This window comes from Budorcas taxicolor, chromosome 13 (assembly GCF_023091745.1).
Source record: "Budorcas taxicolor isolate Tak-1 chromosome 13, Takin1.1, whole genome shotgun sequence".
Classification (NCBI taxonomy): Eukaryota; Metazoa; Chordata; class Mammalia; order Artiodactyla; family Bovidae; genus Budorcas; species Budorcas taxicolor.
Window position 1 is genome coordinate 61,349,595 of NC_068922.1, and position 21,211 is coordinate 61,370,805.

Genomic DNA, 21,211 nt, shown 5'->3' on the forward strand with positions numbered 1-21,211 from the left:
AGGGTGGAGGAGGGCATGGCAACCTACTCCAGTATTTTTGCCTGGAGAATCACATGGACAGAGGAGCCTGGCGGGCTGCAGTCCACTGGGTCGCACAGAGCCAGACACGACTGAAGCGACTGAGAGTGCACTCAAGTGACAGTTTAGTGCAGTGGCTAAGCAAGAGGTTTTGGGTGGGCAACCTGCCTGTTGGACCTTGAGCAGAGGATGTGTCCATTCTGTGCCTCCGTTTCCACAACTGTAGAATGGGGATTTTGAAATAATGGCTACCTCAGAGGATCTTTTAAAAAATGCATTTATTTATTTATTTGACCACGCTGGGTCTTAGTTGCAGCATGTGGGATCTAGTTCCCTGACCAAGGATCAAACCCATGCCCCGTGCATCGGGAGCTCAGAGTCTTAGCCATTGGACCACCAGGGAAGTCCCCATACGGTTGTTTTGAAGATTAGATTGAGTTACTGACAGGTCTAACTGCTTATTGCCTAACAGGTCTAACTGCTTAATATCCATTAACAACAGTCATAGCTATTACACAGAGAAGGCAATGGCACCCCACTCCAGTACTCTTGCCTGGAAAATCCCATGGATGGAGGAGCCTGGAAGGCTGCAGTCCGTGGGGTCGCTGAGGGTCAGACACGACTGACTGACTTCACTTTCACTAGAGCTATTACAGTCTAGCCTGGTGGTTCTCAAACTTAAACAGTACATGAGAATCACCTGGAAAGCTTGTTGAAACACAGATTTTTGGGGTCTTGACCCCAGAGTTTGTGATTCAATAGGTCTGGCACAAGACCTATAGTATTTTTATTCCTGGATGATGCTGTTGCTGCTGGTTCAAGGCCCACACTTTGCAAACCACTTTGGCCAGCACAGAGAAAGGCCTCAAAAGATATCAGTTATCATCACTGCTTTCTCTGCACTATCCTTTTTTTTCGGGGGGGGGGGGTGTTAAATACAGAAAAGTGAAGAGAGCAATATACTAAATATCCCAGGAACCCCCCTCCCAGAATTAACAAATGTTTGCATTTTGTCACGTTTGTTTCAGTTTCTTTGAAAAATAAAATTACCAGAAGTAACAGATAACATTGAAGCCTCCCCACCGGGTATCCATCTTAGTTCTGTTTCTCTCCCTCCCCAGAGACAATCTCTGTCATGAATTATAGCTCTTACTGTCTGTGCCTTTAAAAATGTATTACATATATATGTGGGTGCATAAACAATACGTAAAATTGTCTTTCGTGTTTTAAAGATCTACATAAATGCTGTCTAACTGTGAGATTCTGCGGCAGTTTCATTTTCCCTGCCTTGTTATCATTAAGTTGTCAGAATCTAGCCAGAATAAGATACAGAGCTCTAGTTTATTCTTTCTAAGTGGAGGATTCCAGGAGGGTACTGTCCTGCCCTACTTCTCATTCCCCCCGATGTTGAACAGTCAGGTTGATCCAGGGCTTCAGGACAACAAACAACACTGCTGGGGCCAGCCTGGATGTGTGGTCTTGGGCTCACGTACAGGTGTTTCTAGGGGGAAACACCGAGAGGCTGAGTGGCTCTCCCAAGGGGCAGCTTTTGTGTATGAGGAGGACCGAGGCATGGAAATGTCACCCAGGGGGTCTGGGGCAGAGAAGAGAGAAGAAAGGATCGGCTCTGCTGACCTTCCAGCTCCCTCTAGATCCAGGGCCACAGACACCTGTTCTCAGCTGCAGGAGGGCAAAGATTCTCCTCCGCCCTCTTCACTACGCCTGACACTTAGTATATGCTCCAGCAATAGGAGCATGCATCTTTTTTTGTTTTGTTTTGCTTTTCAGTTTTTTTGGTTTTCTTTTTGCCTCCCCTCACAGCTTGAGCAATCTTAGTCCCCCAACCAGGTATTGAACCTGGGCCCTCAACAGTGAAAGCACAGAGTCCTAACCAACGGATAGCCACGAAATTCCCAGAAGCATGAATCTTTAAAAAAAAATGTTTGGGTAGCAAATGTTTTAGTTTATTTTTATAGCCTTCTTTTTTGTGCACGTTTTATTTAACATAATTAGTAAAATGCTGCCTATACAATTTTTATCCCACTTATTTGCTTAGTATTACATTGCAAGCATTTTTCCATGTCATTAAACATCCTCAAATTTTTAATGACTAAGTAATAGTCCACTGTTTGGAGGGACTATAATTTGTTTTAACCATCCTAGCAAAGCACTTTAAGCTAGCTTGCAATTTTTAAAAAATATTTTGATGTGGGCCATTTTTAAAGTCTTTATTAAACTTGTTACACCATTGCTTCTGTTTTGTGTTTTGGTTTTTTGGCAGCGAGGCATGTGGATCTTAGCTTCCTAAACCCACACCTCCTGCATTGGAAAGTGAAGTTTTAACCACTGGGCTGTCAAGGAAGTCCATAGTCTTCAATTTTTAAAACTTTTTAAGGTGAAATTCATATAACATTATAAAATGAACCATTTTAAGTGAGCAATGCAGTGGGGCATTCAGGGTTGTGTGATCAGCACCTCTGTGTAGTTCTAAAACATTTTTATCATCTCAGAAGGAAACGCCATAGTCAGTTATTCCCCTTGCTCCCACCCCTCAGCCCTTGGCAGCCACCAACCTGCATTTTGTATCAATGGATTAATTTATTCTAGATGTTTCATGTAAATGGAATTACATAATATGTGACATTTTGTGACTGGATTCTTTCAAGGTTCATCCACATTAAATACTGACACATTTAATTCCTTTTATGGCTGAATAGTATTTCATTGTATGTATATTCTATGATTTGTTTATCCACTCATCTGTAGATGGAAATTCAGGTTGTTTCCACCTTTTGACTACTGTGAATGGTGATGCTATGAGCATGCATGTACATGTATTTGAGCACCTGTTTTCAGTTCCCTTGGGTATATACTTAGGAGTAGAATTTCTGGGTTATATAGTAACTCCAAGTTTAACCTTTGAAGAATCACCAAATTATATTCCACTACTTTACATTCCCACTAGCAATGTACTAGAGTTCCAGTTTCTCCACCCTGTGGTCAACACTTGCTATTTTCCTTTTCAAAAATTATTATTAAAACCATCATTCATTAAGCATGAGTCTCAATCTCACCTCTACCAGGCTGCTCTCTGGGGGCCTCTTACCCCAGAGGGTGAGGAGAGAGTTGTCTGCATTCAGAGGACTGGTCAGGGCTTAGACTTTAAACTCTTTTAGAAAGTAACTCCCATGAGGGCACAGACATGTCTGTCTCCAAAACTACTGTATCTCTAACCCCTGGCACCTAAGACATAGTTCAGTTCAGTTCAGTCGCTCAGTCGTGTCCGACTCTTTGCAACCTCATTAATCACAGTACGCCAGGCCTCCCTGTCCATCACCAACTCCCAGAGTTCACCCAGACTCATCATGTCCATCAAGGCGTTGATGCCAACCAGCCATCTCATCCTGTTGTCCCCTTCTCCTCCTGCCCCCAATCCCTCCCAGCATCAGGGTCTTTTCCAATGAGTCAACTCTTTGCATGAGGTGGCCAAAGTATTGGAGTTTCAGCATCAGCATCTGTCCCTCCAATGAATGCCCAGGACTGGTCTCCTTTAGGATGGACTGGTTGGATCTCCTTGCAGTCCAAGGGACTCTGAGGAGTCTTCTCCAGCACCACAGTTCAAAAGCATCAATTCTTCGGTGCTCAGCCTTCTTCACAGTCCAACTCTCACATCCATACATGACCACAGGAAAAACCATAGCCTTGACTAGACGAACCTTTGTTGGGAAAGTAATGTCTCTGCTTTTCAATATGCTATCTAAGTTGGTCATAACTTTTCTTCCAAGGAGTAAGCGTCTTTTAATTTCATGGCTGCAGTCACCATCTGCAGTGATTTTGGAGCCCCCAAAAATAAAGTCTGGCACTGTTTCCACTGTTTCCCATCTATTTCCCATGAAGTGATGGGACCAGATGCCATGATCTTCGTTTTCTGAAGGTTGAGCTTTAAGTCAACTTTTTCACTCTCCACTTTCACTTTCATCAAGAGGCTTTCCTCTTCCCTTTCTGCCATAAGGGTGGTGTCATCTGCATATCTGAGGTTATTGATATTTCTCCCGGCAATCTTGATTCCAGCTTGTGTTTCTTCCAGTCCAGCGTTTCTCATGATGTACTCTGCATATAAGTTAAATAAGCAGGGTGACAATATACAGCCTTGATGTACTCCTTTTCCTATTTGGAACCAGTCTGTTGTTCCATGTCCAGTTCTAACTGTTGCTTCCTGACCTGCATACAGATTTCTCAAGAGGCAGGTCAGGTGGTCTGGTATTCCCGTCTCTTTCAGAATTCTCCACAGTTTATTGTGATCCACACAGTCAAAGGCTTTGGCATAGTCAATAAAACAGAAATAGATGTTTTTCTGGAACTCTCTTGCTTTTTCGATGATACAGCGGATGATGGCAATTTGATCTCTGGTTCCTCTGCCTTTCCTAAAACCAGCTTGAACATCTGGAAGTTCACAGTTCACGTATTGCTGAAGCCTGGCTTGGAGAATTTTGAGCATTACTTTACTAGCATGTGAGATGAATGCAATTGTGTGGTAGCTTGAGCATTCTTTGGCATTGTCTTTCTTTGGGATTGGAATGAAAACTGACCTTTTCCAGTCCTGTGGCCACAGCTGAGTTTTCCAAATTTGCTGGCATATTGAGTGCAGCACTTTCACAGCATCATCTTTCAGGATTTGAAATAGCTCCACTGGAATTCCATCACCTCCACTAGCTTTGTTCGTAGTGATGCTTTCTAAGGCCCACTTGACTTCACATTCCAGGATGTCTGGCTCTAGGTGAGTGATCACACCATTGTGATTATCTGGGTCATGAAGATTTTTTTGTACAGTTCTTCTGTGTATTCTTGCCATCTCTTCTTAATATCTTCTGCTTCTGTTAGATCCATACCATTTCTGTCCTTTATTGAGCCCATCTTTGCATGAAATGTCCCCTTGGTATCTCTAATTTTCTTGAAGAGATCTCTAGTCTTTCCCATTCTGTTCTTTTCCTCTGTTTCTTTCATTGATCACTGAGGAAGGCTTTCTTATCTCTCCTTGCTATTCTTTGGAACTCTGCATTCAAATGGGAATATCTTTCCTTTTCTCCTTTGCTTTTCGCCTCTCTTCTTTTCACAGCTATTTGTAAGGCCTCCTCAGACAGCCATTTTTCTTTTTTGCATTTCTTTTCCATGGGGATGGTCCTGATGCCTGTCTCCTGTACAGTGTCATGAACCTCTGTCCATAGTTCATCAGGTACTCTGTCTATCAGATCTAGTCCCTTAAATCTATTTCTCACTTCCACTGTCTAATCATAATGGATTTGATTTAGGTCATACCTGAATGGTCTAGTGGTTTTCCCTACTTTCTTCAATTTAAGTTTGAATTTGGCAATAAGGAGTTCTTGATCTGAGCCACAGTCAGCTCGCAATCTTGTTTTTGCTGACTGTATAGAGCTTCTCCATCTTTGGCTGCAAAGAATATAATCAATCTGATTTCAGTGTTGACCATCTTGTAATGTCCATGTGTAGAGTCTTCTCTTGTGTTGTTGGAAGAGGGTGTTTGCTATGACCAGTGTGTTCTCTTGGCAAAACTCTATTAGCCTTTGCCCTGCTTCATTCCGTATTCCAAAGCCAAATTTGCCTGTTACTCCAGGTGTTTCTTGACTTCCTACTTTTGCATTCCAGTAGGAATGAGAGATAGTAGGGCCTCAAAAATACAGAATTGAGGGGTGTTGAACACTCCCTCCCCTCCTTTGCCTGAGATATTTCAGCAAATATGTGTGTTTCAGTTGGCCTCACACAATGCTGCTGCCGCTGCCAAGTCGCTTCAGTCGTGTCCGACTCTGTGCGACCCCATAGACGGCAGCCCACCAGGCTCCCCTGTCCCCGGGATTCTCCAGGCAAGAACACTGGAGCGGGTTGCCATTTCCTCCTCCAATGCATGAAAGTGAAAAGTGAAAGTGAAGTCGCTCAGACGTGTGCGACTTGTAACGACCCCATGGATTGCAGCCCACCAGGCTCCTCTGTCCATGGGATTTTCCAGGCAAGAGTACTGGAGTGGGGTGCCATTGCCTTCTCCGGCCTCACACGATGATTCTTCTTAAATATGCACTAATATTTAAAGTCAAGAGAGCTCATGGAAATCTGAGTTTCTGTCTTCTCTTGAACAACTGAAAGAGCTGGGACTGGAGCCTTGGTCTCCTGTGCTCTGCTGCTATTCACTCATTGTAGCATGGTGCTGCTGAGCGGGGCTGCCCTGTAGACTGCCCCCGAAACGTCCAGTTTGCAGCACCCTTGTCTGGACTACCTGCCCCATGTGGAAAGCCCTGTGGGCCCCTATAGCTCAGTTGAGTTTTCAAAGCCAGTCTTAAAATCATGACAAGGCCTCCCTTTTTATAGAAAAGAAATGTCAGGCCCAGAGAGGGTAAGTAACTTTCCCAAAGTTACAGAGTAAGTTAATGGTACAATCTCTTAGCCTGTCTTTCTAAGCCACCCCCGACCCCACAGCGCTTTGATACGCCATGCCATTTCTCCAGTTTCCTCCACCCCAGGACTGGGAGTTTTAGTGTATAATTCCAGAGGCATGGGTAACGACAGAGAAGAAATCCTTGCTTGAATGTTCTTGGCCAGTGGCTGTGGCCACACAGGCTGCACCCTCTGGGTGGCCCTGCCCTGTACTGGGCCTTGTGACAGTCCTTATCCTGACCTACGACACCTACCTGAGCTCCCACCATCACCATGAAATCCTTTGGTCCAGGAGACTTAGGTGCAGCCAAGAGAATAGAAGACCCTCCCTCCACTCTGCCAGAGAAATGAAGAACCATACAGCGCTGGAGAAGGAAGTGGCCACCCACTCCAGTATTCTTGCCTGGAGAAGCCTATGGACAGAGGAGCCTGGTGGGCTACGGTCCTATAGCATTGCAAGGAGTCGGTCATGACCGAAGCTACTTAGCACGCATGCGTGCAGACAGAGCGCGGGAGGCCTGAGTTTGAGTGGCAACATTGCGTGCCACAAGTTGTGACGCACCAGCCAAATTCTTTCACTCCCTGAGTCTCAATTTCCTCATCTGAAAAATGAGGATAGGATGACTACTGCCCACCATTCATGCAAAACGGTATTCCTTTTATGTTAATACACACATAAAAAGCGATACTCCGTATTTTCTATGAGTGTATATGTGTCAGCCTGAGTTTCCCCAGAAGCAGACCCTAGAAGGCATGTCAAATGCATTCACTGTTTAGTTTATTTGGGATTTGATCCCAGAAAACCCTGTAGGAGGGTGGGAAGCAAGACAGAGAAGAGAAGTGAAAGTGAAAGTGAAAGTTGCTCAGTCCTGTCCAACTCTTTGCAACCCCATGGACTACACAGTTCATGGAATTCTCCAGGCCAGAATGCTGGAGTGGGTAGCCTTTCCCTTCTCCAGGGGATCTTCCCAACCCAGGGATCGAACCCAGGTCAGCAGACAATAAAGATGTGATCAAGTCAGTCCCATCGTTGGCACCTGGAGCTCAGTTCTACTGGGAGTGCTGGAAGCCACTGAGCCAGAGGAACTGGGATGCTTATCTGCCTGATCCTGTCAGTCACAGCTGATGGGGATGAGATCAGCTCCCGCGGGCTGACAATCCTCTAGCACTTCCACTTACCAGGCTCATGGGCAGGGCCAGCGCCAAAGACCACAGAGGAATCTAGAAGAAGAGATGCAGGTCCTGGCAGCTGGACGTCCAGCGAGTGTTCAGAAGGGTGAACAGCTGAGCAAGGAGGCGGGGCACTGATATATCTGCTTTAGTATAATATGCAAATGTACAAGAAGAGGCTACCTGGGAGGGGGTGATGAGTGGAGGAGTGGCCGTGGAGGGCCTGGAAAGGGTAACTTACAGGCCTTATTCCAAAGGTGCCTTAGATTTAGTTTTATTGTTTTCATTTTTAACAAGGACAATGTAGTGTTTTACTAGGTGATGAAAGGTAATTTTAAAAACAACAATGCATACCCTCCAAAACAGAAAAGAACTGGCTCTGTCAACAATAAAAAAGAAAGTGTAAAAGGGTCAGAGCACGTGATGGAAACTTTGAAGTTTCTATTTGAGGGGGTCAGATTTGGGGGCAGCAGACCTTGGAGCACGGTGGGAGGTTGAAGTGAAAAATTGTCCCTTGGGCGAACTGGCTACCACGTCCTTTTGGAAGGGGATCACCTTCACTCAGCTCCAATCAAGGAAAGACTTTGTTCCTCTCCAAGCAAAGATAAACAAATATGAACAGTCCTTCTCAGTTTAAACACACATTTGTGACTATTGTTTAAAAGGAGAAATCTAGGGCACCCTGGCAGCTAAGGGCATTTCATTCTGTTAGTCAGGTCCTTGGAGAAGGTGACTCTCAGAAACTGATTAGAGGGAATGCTTGTAGAAGGAGCTAGGAGAGGTTAGGAGAGGCATCAGATAAGACAGTAAGGCACTGTTGTTGTCACTCGGTTGTGTCTGACTCTTTGTGACCCCATGGACTGTAGCACACCAGGCTTCCCTGTCCTTCACTATCACTTGGAGTTTGCTCAAACTCATGTCCATTGAGTTGGTGATGCCATCCAATCATCTCATCCTCGGTTGTCCCCTTCTCCTTTTGCCTTCAATCTTTCCCAGCATCAGGGTCTTTTCCAATGAGTCAGTCCTGCTCATCAGGTGGCCAAAGTATTGGAGCTTCAGCTTCAGCATCAGTCTTTCCAATGAATATTCAGTGTTGATCTTCTTTAGGATTGACTGGTTTGATCTTGCTGTCCAAGGGATTCTCAAGAGTCTTCTCCAACATCACAGTTCAAAAGCATAAATTCTTCCAGGCTTGCCTTCTTTATGGTCCAGCTCTCACACCCATACATGAATACTAGCAAGGCATGTCTGACTCCAAATGAAAGAAGGAGAGAGGAAGGAAGGGAAGAAGCAAGGAAAGGAAGGTAGAAATGTCTTAAACTGCAGGGCAGTTCTAAGGAACATTGGCAAGGCTGTCAAGGAGGTTCCATCAGAGGTCCCCCTGGCATGGTCCTGCCTTGGTACCCCTGGCACTCTCAGCCACTGGGTGAGAGCAGCCCAAGGCAACAGTGATGTTCTTCACAGCACGACAGCTGAGGCCATTGGTCAGTTCTGCTCTCTGCATTTGGAGATCTGAGAGGCTCATCCTTGTGGCTACCATATTAGATGGTGGCTAAAGCCCTGAAGAATATAGCTGGGAAGGGGCCAGAAAGTGATAGAAGTTGGGGACAGTGCTCCTATCTTAGCCAGGATGATAAGAAAAGACCCTGCTGAGAAAGTGAGATCTGCAGGAAGAGCTGGGTGAAGAGAAAGAGGCTTCCTGGGTGATGAATGTTCCAGAAAGCAGCCTGTGCGATGGCCCTGAGGTAGAAACATGGTTGGTGAGTTGAGGAATAGCAAGAGGCTAGTATGGCTGAAATGAAAAAATCAAGGGAGGGCTGGAGGAGACAGGACTGTGAGGTTGAGGGGACCCCAGGCCATGGAGCCTTGCCAGCCTGGCCAGAGGGGACTTGGACTCTTACTCCAAGTGAGATGGCAGCCCCAGGATATTTTGAGCAAACGAGGGACTTGATCTGACTTATATTTTAAAAAGCTCACTTATCTGTAAGAAGCAGAAAGGGCATTCAAACCCAGCTCTTTCTGGCTTCAAGTGTTAGTTGCTCAGTCATGTCCAACTCTTTGTGATCCCACGAACTGTAGCCCACCAGGCTCCTCTGTCCATGGAATTCTCCAGGCAGAAGTACTGGGGTGGGTTTCCATGCTCTTCTCCAGAGGATCCTCTGGACCCTATATTTTTCCAAACTTCCCTGCCCTCTGCCTACCTTAAAGATAGAAGTATTCTAAGGAGGCTTACAAGTGCCCTTGAGTTCTGGAGTTGATCAGGTGACCCAGAGGTAACATTGAACATGATAAAAATTTACTACTTGTTTGGAGCAAGTGGGTGGAACATATACATCTCAGAGTCAACCTTCTGACTGAGTCAGGCAAATGACCAAAGACCTGACTTCCTCTTTCCTATGTTGCTCGGTCACTTGCTGTTGTGTAAACCAAGGCATGGCACCCACCCTCTATGGGTATTTGCAAAATCAAAGTTTTGAGCTCTTGATCAGAAAGAAGCTGACAGTTGGAAAAGGGAAGAGATGGAGAGTCAGAGGTGACCCCTAAATGTCCATCATGGAGAGCAGTCACTTGGAGGTTTGCCTGGTTCATTCAGAAGAGTCAAGGAACCCGAGGAGAGGGAGCTATGTGTTCCTGAAAACTCTTCAGGGACTTGGTCCCTGACAGCGGAAGGTTTGTTCCCCTGCCCCCATGGCTGAGCTATTCTGAGAAGGAAAATTTCCTCTAAATGGACAGTCTTGAGCCCTGGGGAGAATGGGAGGAGGAGAGCTGGGTTCTTGCTCTACCTGCCACTGACTACCTAGGAATCCTCTCTTCTGTGGGCCTCCATTTCCCCATCTGACAGATGGGTTCATGTATATGGCCAGCCTAATCCATGTCAGGCCCTTTCTAGGCATGGCTTCAGTGCCACCAGCTTCATACTCCACACACCCCTCACCCACTCTAATGGGTCTAGTACCCGCTTTACTTTCTTCTATCAAAACTTCCTTTAATAGGAAGTTACAGCAATCTTTGCTGTAAGCCATTTACACCTGAGTATGAATTGCAATCCTTTGTAAGAATTTCCTTTGCACTCAGCAGACCTCTTTGAGGTTCAAAGGCACAGAAATCCAACTCAAACTGGCTCAAGCAGAAAAAGAAGGATATTGGAAAGTCCATGAGCATATCTGCTTTATGCAGAGTTGAAGAATCTGTATTTCTTCATTACTAGGCTCTGCTTTGCAACACCCATTTTCCAGCCAAATGGGTGATTCTCATTGGCCAGAACTGAGTCACATGCCCATCTCTGCTCCTATTACTGCAAGTCTGGTTGGCCAGACTTCATCACAGACCCATCAGCTCTGCCATACATAGTCCAGGAACTGATAATGGGAGAGGGGTGGTTCCCAAAGAAAATTGAGGAGCTATTGTCAGAAGGAGGAGGAGTAGCTGCTACACAAGAAAGAACTATAGCTGTGCCCTTCGGAGAACTAATCACCCGACATCTCATCTCATATTTGGGGAAACTGAGTCCCAGAGAAAGGCTGGGACTTGCCTAAGGTCACACAGTGAGTTTGCGGCAGAGGTGAGACTAAACTCCAGGGCTCCTTGCTCCCAGCCCTCAGAAGCCACTGCTTGAGCCTAAAAGCTCCTAGGAAACCACCAGCCGCCCACTCCACAGGCTGTTCAGGCAGGGCTCTGAGGAGGAGTCTCTGAGGCCTCTGTGGCCAGCACGGTGACCATGGGAAGCAGTCAGGCCAAGCAAGCTGAACTTTCTTGTTTCCCTTCCACGCAGGGCCTGCAGAAACCGAGGGGACAGGGAGCTGGTTTCAGGTTCCAGGGGTTTCAGTAGTGAGTTGAGGAAGTGTCTGTGCTGGGGATCAGCTGTTCTAAGTTAATGTGGGGCCAGGCAAGCCACTTCTGCTCTCAGAGCCTGGTTTTGAGTCAGGTTAGACAAGAAACATGTGTTTTCAGAAATTTCAAAGAGCCTTTCAAATCCCTATCCCACAGGACCTCAGGCCAAGCCTGAGAAGCAAGTGCCTCCTATTATAAAGGGGCGGGGAGGGGGCAGAATGAGGCTCAGAGAGGGCAAGAGCCTTACTCGAGGTCACACAGCAGTCAGTGGAAGAACTGGGATCCAAAGCCAAGTATTCAGACCCCAGGCTTGGCCTTCCTTCCACTACATTGGTGGGTCTCAAATTTCAGTGCACCAAGACTCTCCCAAAGAATTGTTTGAAATGCAGATTCTCTGCCTTCATCCCCAGAAACCCTAGTTCTTTCAATTCAGAGTGTTGCCTGGAATAGTTAAGAGTCAGTGAGGACTCTTTGGGTACAAGTGGCAGACATCCAATTCAAACTGGCTTAGGCCAAATTGAGAATTTATTTGCTCGTGAATTAGAAGAATTCTGAGGTTGAAAAGTTTTAGGCATAGCTGGATCCAGGTGTTCAAACATGTCTTCAGGAATCACTTTGTCCCCATTGCTCAGCTCTGTGGGCCTCTGATGGCTTCCCTCTAAGGCAGTCCCTCCCTTCATGATGTCAGAATGGCTCCCACGAGCTCGTTTTCTACATTCACACCTACATCTATACTCGAATCTGTACCTACACCTACATCCATTTCCATATCCACGGCCACATACATCCCCATCTATACCTACATCTGCACCTGTGTCCACGTCCACAGCTACGTCCTCATTCACACCCACATCTACAACAATGCTTATAGAAAGAGAGTACTTTTTCCCTAATTTTCCCAGCAAAACCCCGAGGCAGACTGCCTCAGATAGAATCACATACACACCTATGACTGAACCAACCACCGTTGGTTGTCAGGAAGACATGGAATTCCCTAGTGGGCTGGTCCTGTATCAAGTTGTCAGTCCCTGAAGACAAGGGAGGGGTTAGCCCCCCAGAAGCCCCACTGAAGGCTGGGTTCCTAAGGAATATCCAGGCACGGTTATCAGAAGAGGGATGGATGCTGATGAAGCATGGAGAAGGCACTGGCCCCCCACTCCAGCACTCTTGCCTGGAAAATCCCATGGACGGAGGAGCCTGGTAGGCTGCAGTCCATGGGGTCGCTAAGAGTTGGACATGACTGAGCGGCTTCACTTTCACTTTTCACTTTCATGCATTGGAGAAGGAAATGGCGATCCACTCCAGTGTTCTTGCCTGGAGAATCCCAGGGACGGGGGAGCCTGGTAATCTGCCATCTATGGGGTCACACAGGGTCGGACACGACTGAAGCGACTTGGCAGGAGCAGCAGCAGCTGAAGAAGCAAGAGCAAAAAATATTCACCATGCCCAGTTCTCAACTAGAATGATCACATGAATCACCTGGGCCTTGTAAAAACGTACATTCTGATTTGGGAGGTGGGGCCTGAGGGTCCTCATTTCTAACAGCTCAAATACGATGATGCTGCTGGTTTCCATGCTGGCCATGCTCCAAGCAGCCAGGCACCCTGTCACATTTCTAACTCACTTCCAGCCGCTCTGTGGTCCCCACCCTGCAGAGAGGCCCTGGGTTACACAAACTTCTTCTCTCGCCCTCTCCCTACCCCATCCCATGGTTCCAAAACCCAGCCAAACACCAGCATCATCTATTTGGGAAAAAGTGAAAGTCGCTCAGTCCTGTCCGACTCTTTGTGGCCCCATGGACTATACTGCTGCTAAGTCACTTCAGTCGTGTCCCACTCTGTGAGACTCCATAGACGGCAGCCCACCAGGCTCCTTTGTCCCTGGGATTCTCCAGGCAAAAACACTGGAGTGGGTTGCCATTTCCTTCTCCAATGCATGAAAGTGAAAAGTGAAAGTGAAGTCCCTCAGTCGTGTCAGACTCTTAGCGACCCCATGGACTGCAGCCTACCAGGTTCCTCTGTCCATGGGTTTTCCAGGCAAGAGTACTGGAGTGGGGTGCCATTGCCTTCTCCATGGACTATAAAAATACAGTCCATGGAATTCTCCAGGCCAGAATACTGGAGTGGGTAGCCTTTCCCTTCTCCAGGGGATCTTCCCAACCCAGGGGTCAAACCCAGGTCTGTCACATCCCAGGCAGATTCTTTACCAGCTGAGCCACCAAGGAAGCCCAAGAATACTGGAGTGGGTAGCCTATCCCTTCTCCAGCAGATCCTCCTGACCCAGGAATTGAACTGGGGACTCCTGCATTGCAGGCAGATTCTTTACTAACTGAGCTATCAGGGGAGCCCATTTGGGAAGCCCATTTGGGAACCACTTGTCAACATATAGGGGTTTCCCTTGTGGTTCAGGTGGTAAAGAATCTGCCTCCTATGCAGGGGACCCAGGCTTCTGATTTGATCATCCTTCCTTTCAAATGGTGCACCAGAACCCTTTCTGAGTCTTGAAGTGCTCTGTATATGGTTTACTATCATAAACTCCCTCAAATTCTCTTTGAAAGACAGTGCTTCTATGAAATATTCTTGAATTTCCCCAAATCTTTATTGAAATCTCTCCCTCTCTTCAAAATTCAATTTATTATCCTGCTGCTCAATTATTATACACAGGTTGTTTTTACTATGAACAAAGTAACATATATATGTTAGTGGAAGAACCTGGATATATATTAGATTCACAAAATGGCTTGATATTATATGTGTCTTGCAGGTTGTTTTTCTCACTCAACAAGTATTTTAGAAGTCTTTGCATGGCTCTGACTGTCTTTGCCAATACCTAACAGCTCCTTGGGAATGTAATTCTGTGTGTCCAGTCTTTGCATCCCAGCTGGAGCAGGAGCCAGGTCCAGATGCCTTTATCTTGGACTGACTACAGAAAGCATGGGCTTTGGGTGCACATTTATTCACTGACCATGTGTTACACTCCTACTGTGTGCCAGCAAGGCGCTGAGCTAACCACCAAGGAACACAGAAATGAGCAGGACCAGTCTCTGGGGTGCTGCTGTGATGGCAATATTCTGTATCTGCCCTGCTGAGTAGAGTAGCTTCAGCCACAGACAGCTCTTTCTCTCTCTTTCTAATATTCATTTATTTCTTTGGTCGGGCCTTAGTTGCAGCATGCAGGATCTTAGTGGTAGCATGCGGGGATCTTCAATTGTGGCATGTGGGATCTAGTTCCCTGGCCAGGATTCCAACCCAGGGCCCCGTGCATTGGGCGCACAGTGTCTTAGCCACTGTGGACCTGGACCACAAGGGAAGTCCTCACAGACAGCTCTTGAGCACATGAAACATGGCAAGTCCTAGCTGAGATGTACTGTACATGTAAAACACACACTGAGATATAAAGACTCAACTTAAAAAAAAAAAAAGAATATAAAGCATCTCATTGATCATTTTATGTTGATCACATTAATAATAATTTTGACATATTGGGAAAAGTAAATACAACTGAAAATTAATTCCCTTGTTTCTTCTTACCTTGAGAAAACACGGCTATGGAAAATTTTAAATTATATACGTGGCTCACATTACATTGCTGTGTCTAGTGGTCATGAAAATGAGCATTTCAGAGGCCACTCTAGGCCAAGCAGTGGTGTGGTTCTCTTGGTTTAGGGGGAAATCATGTTGTATGCAAATTTGACTCTTGCCCATATACCACTTAAAAAAAATACTTCATTGTGCAAAAACGGAACTAACAGGAATTCCCTATTTTAAGAAGTTAACTTCTCAAGTATTATGATATCTCTAAACTTGAGGCCCAAAGGACTGGCAAACAGTGTTCCTCCAGGGCAGGGCTATCTGCCAGTAAATGGCAATGATATGATTAGCTCTTCTGTAGAACTTAACTGTGTGGCGGATGCCTTCAGACTTCTCAACTCACTCTGTGCTCACCACCACCCTGAATCATGTGTTTATGTGTTAGGAGACCTACCCCTCAAGACCCTGTGGCCACGTTGAACATGTCAGTTGATGATGAATACCAAATACATGCTCAGAGAGGTGGAGGGAGCTGCCCTACCTCCCACAGCCATCCTCTTCCCAGATCACCCTTAACTTAATCAAAATACATCAGAATATGATTTTCTGTCATATAGAACCTCACAATAACCTGTTTTATTTCCCACAACTGTAATACATATTTATCACAAGCCAGAGAGGTGTTGGTTTTCATTTTCAGTTCATATGAGTACATTATAAAACAGTGATTAATTGCAATAATTTTTCAAATTAATGATCCAGCACTCCAGGAGTCTGGATCAGTTCCTTACTTTATTTGCAAAAGGAGAATGAAGCAGAAACCACTTATCTTAAGGTGGTAAACTGTTCCCAATTCCCACCAGGACAGACAAAAACATCCTTGTAAATGGAAAGAATCTTTTTAAAAAAGTAAGTAAATAACTCCCATAAAACTAGGAGTTTGGGTTTTTTTCTTAAGCCACAAACGCTTGTTCATTTTAACAAGATAAGTATAACTGCTTTAGAAGAAAATTGCAATTGTGCAGAGCTGAGGAAAACAATTGCTTCCTTATGTGACTTCCCAGCAAACGCGTGCACATTTTGAGAAAAGAATAAAACGCTTCTACCACTTTAACGAAGTTTTGACTCTGATGGATCAATGTGTTTTCTTTAAATTTTATTAATCCATCAACAAAGTCTGTCAGCTCTACCTCCAAAATATGTAAGCTGATAATGCAAGGGATACCAAAATGTCCCCTGACCCTTTCCGCTGCTTACCCCCTCAGTAACCACCACCCCAGGCCAGGCCACCATCAGGCACCTCGAGCCTGACCTATTCTCTAAAGGCCATATTCCACCGAGCAGCTGAACAGCTGACAGGGTTATTTAAAGTGCAGATTGGATCCTGTCATCCTTGGGAAACTTGCCCTGGTTTGCCCTCAGCCTTAGAATGCCATCCAAATTCCTCACCACGGTGAAGATGGGGCAGCCTCGGCATATACTACCTGCTCCCACCTGCCTGTGACCTCCAGTCACACTGGCCTCCTTTCAGTACCTGATTCTCTCCAAGCACGTTCCAGCCTCAGGGCCTGTGCACTCACTGTTTACACTTACCTTTGTATTCACTCGCTGGCAGCACTGTTCCCTCAGAGTGTTACATAACCGACTCCTTTGTGTCAGCTGGGCCCCAGGTCCAGCATCACCTCCTGAGAGTGGCCTTCCCCAGTCACCCTGACTACAGAGGCCCCGCGCTGTTGTTCCCTATCAACATCCTCTTTGAGCATCCTCACGCATTTCACTAACTAAATTTATCCCGTTTATTATTTGTTACCTGATCCTTACCTGTGTCTCCCATCCACCTCCAGGGTGAGCTCCAACAGGGGCGTGAACTTGCTTGTCTTAGTCATGATTTAGCAAAGTGCTCAGTAGGGAATTCCCTGGTGGTTTGATCCCATGCCTCCACTGCAGGGGGTATGGGGTCAACCCCAGACTGGGAAACTAAGATCCCCCATGCCATGTGTTGCGGCCAAAATAAATACATAACTAAAAATTTAAAGGAAGAAATGAAAAGGAAGAAAAGTGCTCAGTAAATGTTTGCCCAATAAATGAATGAACGAATGAATGACCAAATAAGTCCACAAGGGAAAGAAGGGAAGGAAGAAAAAGAGGGAGGGAGGGAAGAAGGAAGGATGCTGTTAGAAGGCAATTATAAAGTGATATGAGGGATCTGGTGGCTTGACTGTTTGAGCCACATTATGTGACCTGATCTCTATTATTTAATATAAAATATTAACTTATTATATAATGAAAGTATAGTCTTACTGTTGGCTCATAGCCTGACTCTAGACTATTTCCCCACCCACGTACTTTCTCATCCTCCCAACACCCTGAGAGTAGGCTGTATTAGTATCCCCATTTCGCTGATGAGGAACCGAGACTAGGGAGCAGGGGCAGTGATAAGTGAGCAGTTAGTGTGGAGGCAGGGGGGAAGGACCAAGTATCAGCTCAGGCTTTCTGATCCCAGAGTGTGTTGAATTTCAATAATCATCACGATTTATTCTCTCAATAAACTTCCCATCGCCAGAGTCCTTGGTAGCATGACTTTGACAACTTGTCAGCTCTGTGTGGGTGCGTGGCAGATGTGGATATGGGGAAGCCCAGAGATGACAAGGGCAGAGTGAGCTCTGTAAGGTGAGGGTGAGGTAGCGGGGCTGACACGGGGAGGGGAGCCAACCTGGTAACAGGGGGTTTCAAGCCCAGCACCAAAGACTCCCCCTTGCGGGGATCAGAGCAAGCTGGGCTCATCTCCCTTCTCTCTACCGCAGGATGGGATGCGTGAAGTCCAAGTTCCTCCGGAATGGAGGCAAGGTCTCAAAAACCGAGCCCAACACCAACCCACACAGCCCCGTGTATGTGCCGGATCCCACGTCCTCGGGCAAGCGGGTGAGTGAGGGAAGAAACGGGATGCTGGCGGCTGTCTGGGGCTGCCCCACGCTGCCCCAAACTGCTCTCGCCGTTCCCTGTTATCCCAAGGGTGAGCAGGGTGAGTCTGGGGTGAAATGCAGCTGACCAGTCACCAGCAGTGCCCTGACTCCCCAGGATACACGCCTTGGCCCCTCAGCCTGGGTGACCAGGTCCCAGGGGCATAGCCGGCCGTCCCACCCGGCCAGCACCATAATCAGTGCTGAGGATAATGAATGAGCAGCTTAGTCACAACAGCAGTTGAAGAAATGACAGTAATGATGACAGCATCGGTATCATGGCGACAGCTGTAGTAACAATGGTAGTAATAATAGTAACAACAATCCTCGTGGGAATATAATAGCAATGGAGGTAGGAACCACAGCACAGAGTCTATGAGAGGAGTGGTAATACTCGCAGAGCTATCCGCTCACTTCTGTTACACTTACACAGAGCTTACGATGAACCAAGCACCGTCCTGAGGGCATGATGGATATTAACACCTTTAATCCTCACAATAGTGCTCTTGTGGGCCACAAGTTGTTTTATACCCGTTTCAGAGATGAGACGCAGACGCTAAATGACTTGCTGAACCTGCAAGGCTAGTAGGGATTCAAACTCAGTGCATGTTCCAGTGTCCCAGTGGCAGGAACAAAGTGACAGAGGCAGAGCCAGCCGCTAGTGACGGGAGCCGTGTCATGGCGGCATTCGTGGGGGCCTGGGGGCCCCAGTTGCCACAGAAGTCCCCCGACTAGTCATGGTAGTTGCAATGGTTCGAAGAGCAATAACAGTAGTAATAATGGTGGTTACAGTAATAGTCCTAGTAACAGGGCTGACAGTACTGTTGCTGCTGTTAAGAGGAGCAGCAGCAGTTGTAATAAGCATTATTGTTCTTTGGAAATCTTCTATGGTCTGGGCACTGGACTGAGCTGTTTCTATACCATTCAGTTCAGTTCAGTTCAGTCGCTCAGTTGTGTCTGACTCTTTGCGACCCCATGAATCACAGCACGCCAGGCCTCCCTGTCTATCACCAACTCCCGGAGTTCACTCAGACTCATGTCCATCGATTTGGTGATGCCATCCAGCCATCTCATCCTCTGTCGTCCCCTTCTCTTCCTGCCCCCAATCCCTCCCAGCATCAGAGTCTTTTCCAATGAATCAACTCTTCGTATGAGGTGGCCATTAATTCTCACCAAAAGTCACGAGGCTGGAGTTAATGCTTCTTATAGCCAGGGTGACAGAGGCTCAAAGTTAAAAGGCTCCCTGGGCTCATAGTGCTGGGAGGCAGCAGAGCTGGGTCATTCTAAACTCAACGCTGGGGTTCTCTCTCCTCTGGGGTCCTTTCGTCCATCCCCTTATCTGAAGCTATCCCAGCAAGCACAGCCTCCAGAGGCAGGGGTGCACTTCTTCCTGGTGCGCCTTAGAAAGTTCTTCCTCATGTTGAAGGGAGGCCTATTACCCCATAACCCTTACTCCTGGATCCTATACCTCCCCCTTCAGTCCCACCCCAAACACATCTACTACCTTTGCCCTGTGAGAGCTTGTAGAGATGGAAGGCAAAGATCTTACCCAACCCACCCTTTCCTTCCAAATCATCTTTCACACAACATGGGTTCCTGGCCTCTCTCTACCTGCTTGCCCTTCTCCAGGCATGATGCCTAGAACAGGACTAGTTCTAGAAACAGGAGAAGAGTGGAATAGGCACCTCCCATCTTCTGACACTTGACCTCCATTAATACAGCCTGAGTTTTACTTCCCATACTGGTGATGTCCTGAGGTGACATCCTAAACCCTAAGTCACTCCCAGGTCAGCTTCTCTCCTAACTTGCGTGGCCCGGGGCCCTTTCTGTGGCTAGGCTCCCAAGTCTCAGGTTCTCTGAGGCCCCCTGACTTGTTCCTAGGGGGAAGTAGAGGTTTTCTCCCATCAGTTTTTGCCTGTTCTCTCTGAACATCAAGTTTAAGGGACATTATTATCAGCCATTCATTGCTCTGCTCATGCAGAACTTTGATTTAGCAGTAATGTAGTAACTGAGAAAGGATTCCCGGGTCAAATCAGCTTGCAAAGCACCGGGCCACACGCTCCTTTCCATAGGACTTCCCAGAGCCTTTATGGATCTTTGTAATGGGCTTTATGTGTCTCCCCAAAAAGGATATACTTAGTATTTTCCAAAGCTATTTATTTAAATTAGCATTTACTTACTTGTGTGACATACAAATTCATTCTCTTTTAAAATAAAAATCACAAATTACATTTAAAACTATAGTATCTGCTGACCAATGCCCTCCTCCCTAGAAATACCACACCCTAGCCCAGAGATAACAGCTGTTGTCAGTTTAGCAGGGAACCTTGCAAACCTCTTTCCATGAATTTACTCACACCTGTACAGTATGTGTCCACAGAAATTGTTTAGGATGTGTGAGTATGTGTTTTATACCAGCGTATCATTTTTACCATTCTGAAGAACTAGCTTTGTTTACTCAACAATGTCCCTTTGAGGTCTCGCTATGTCAGGAATGAAGTGGCCTCCTTCCTATTAGAGCTGCTTAGAGCAGCTCCCTTAATTTGGTGCAGATTCCCCTTTGGATGGACACTTAGGTTGTTTTATGTAATGGAGCCTTTGTTCATGGGCTTGCTGGTAGACCTAGGATCTCTTCAAACATAGCTTGGAAAACACTGATCTGGACCAACTCCCCTCACTGTATGTTGAGGGGAAGAGACAAGTCAGTGTCCCCCAGTATGTCTAAGGCAGAGCCCATAACCCTAGAGGGCTGCATCCTTGTACTAGCTGTGCCGCTAAGGTGCTGTGTGGCCTTGGGCACTTCCCCAGCCCCGTCTGGGCCTCCCCCCATGACACATGGGGTTGGGATATCCTTTTTTGACACAAACCTTCCATGGCTCCACACACACTGTTGGATTCATTCTTTTCTCCCGTTTCTTCCCCACAGTGGCCTGACAGTAGCAACGGCAACCCACCAGGGTCCGCAGAGGGTAAGTAACTGGCAGGCACGTGCAGTGGAGTCTGGTGATTGGGGTGAGTATCTGGAAGGCACGTGCAGTGGAGTCTGGTGATTGTAGAGGATTAGGTTAGGTGCTTGGTGAGAGCTTGAGGCAAAAATCCGAAACAGTCAAAACCGCCCTTGAAAATCCCCTAATTTGCCCCCAAAGTACTTAGTATAGGCCATTGTGTTTCTATAGCGCTATTTCACACAGCATGAACATGACTCCATTAGCTTTGAACTCAAGAATGACCTTTGGCAAGATGCTTACTTGTATAGCA

At 46.5% G+C, this 21,211-nt stretch overlaps 1 protein-coding gene across 1 annotated transcript in view; it reads left to right on the forward strand.

Annotated features, from left to right (window-relative positions):
* The window catches only part of HCK (HCK proto-oncogene, Src family tyrosine kinase), a 45,141-nt gene that overhangs the window by 895 nt on the left and 23,035 nt on the right, over positions 1-21,211 (forward strand). Inside the window, exons 2-3 of the mRNA XM_052650679.1 lie at positions 17,798-17,915; positions 20,880-20,922. Of these exons, the coding sequence (XP_052506639.1) occupies positions 17,799-17,915; positions 20,880-20,922 (160 nt within the window). The 5' untranslated portion in view covers position 17,798. The remainder of the gene's footprint in view (positions 1-17,797; positions 17,916-20,879; positions 20,923-21,211) is intronic.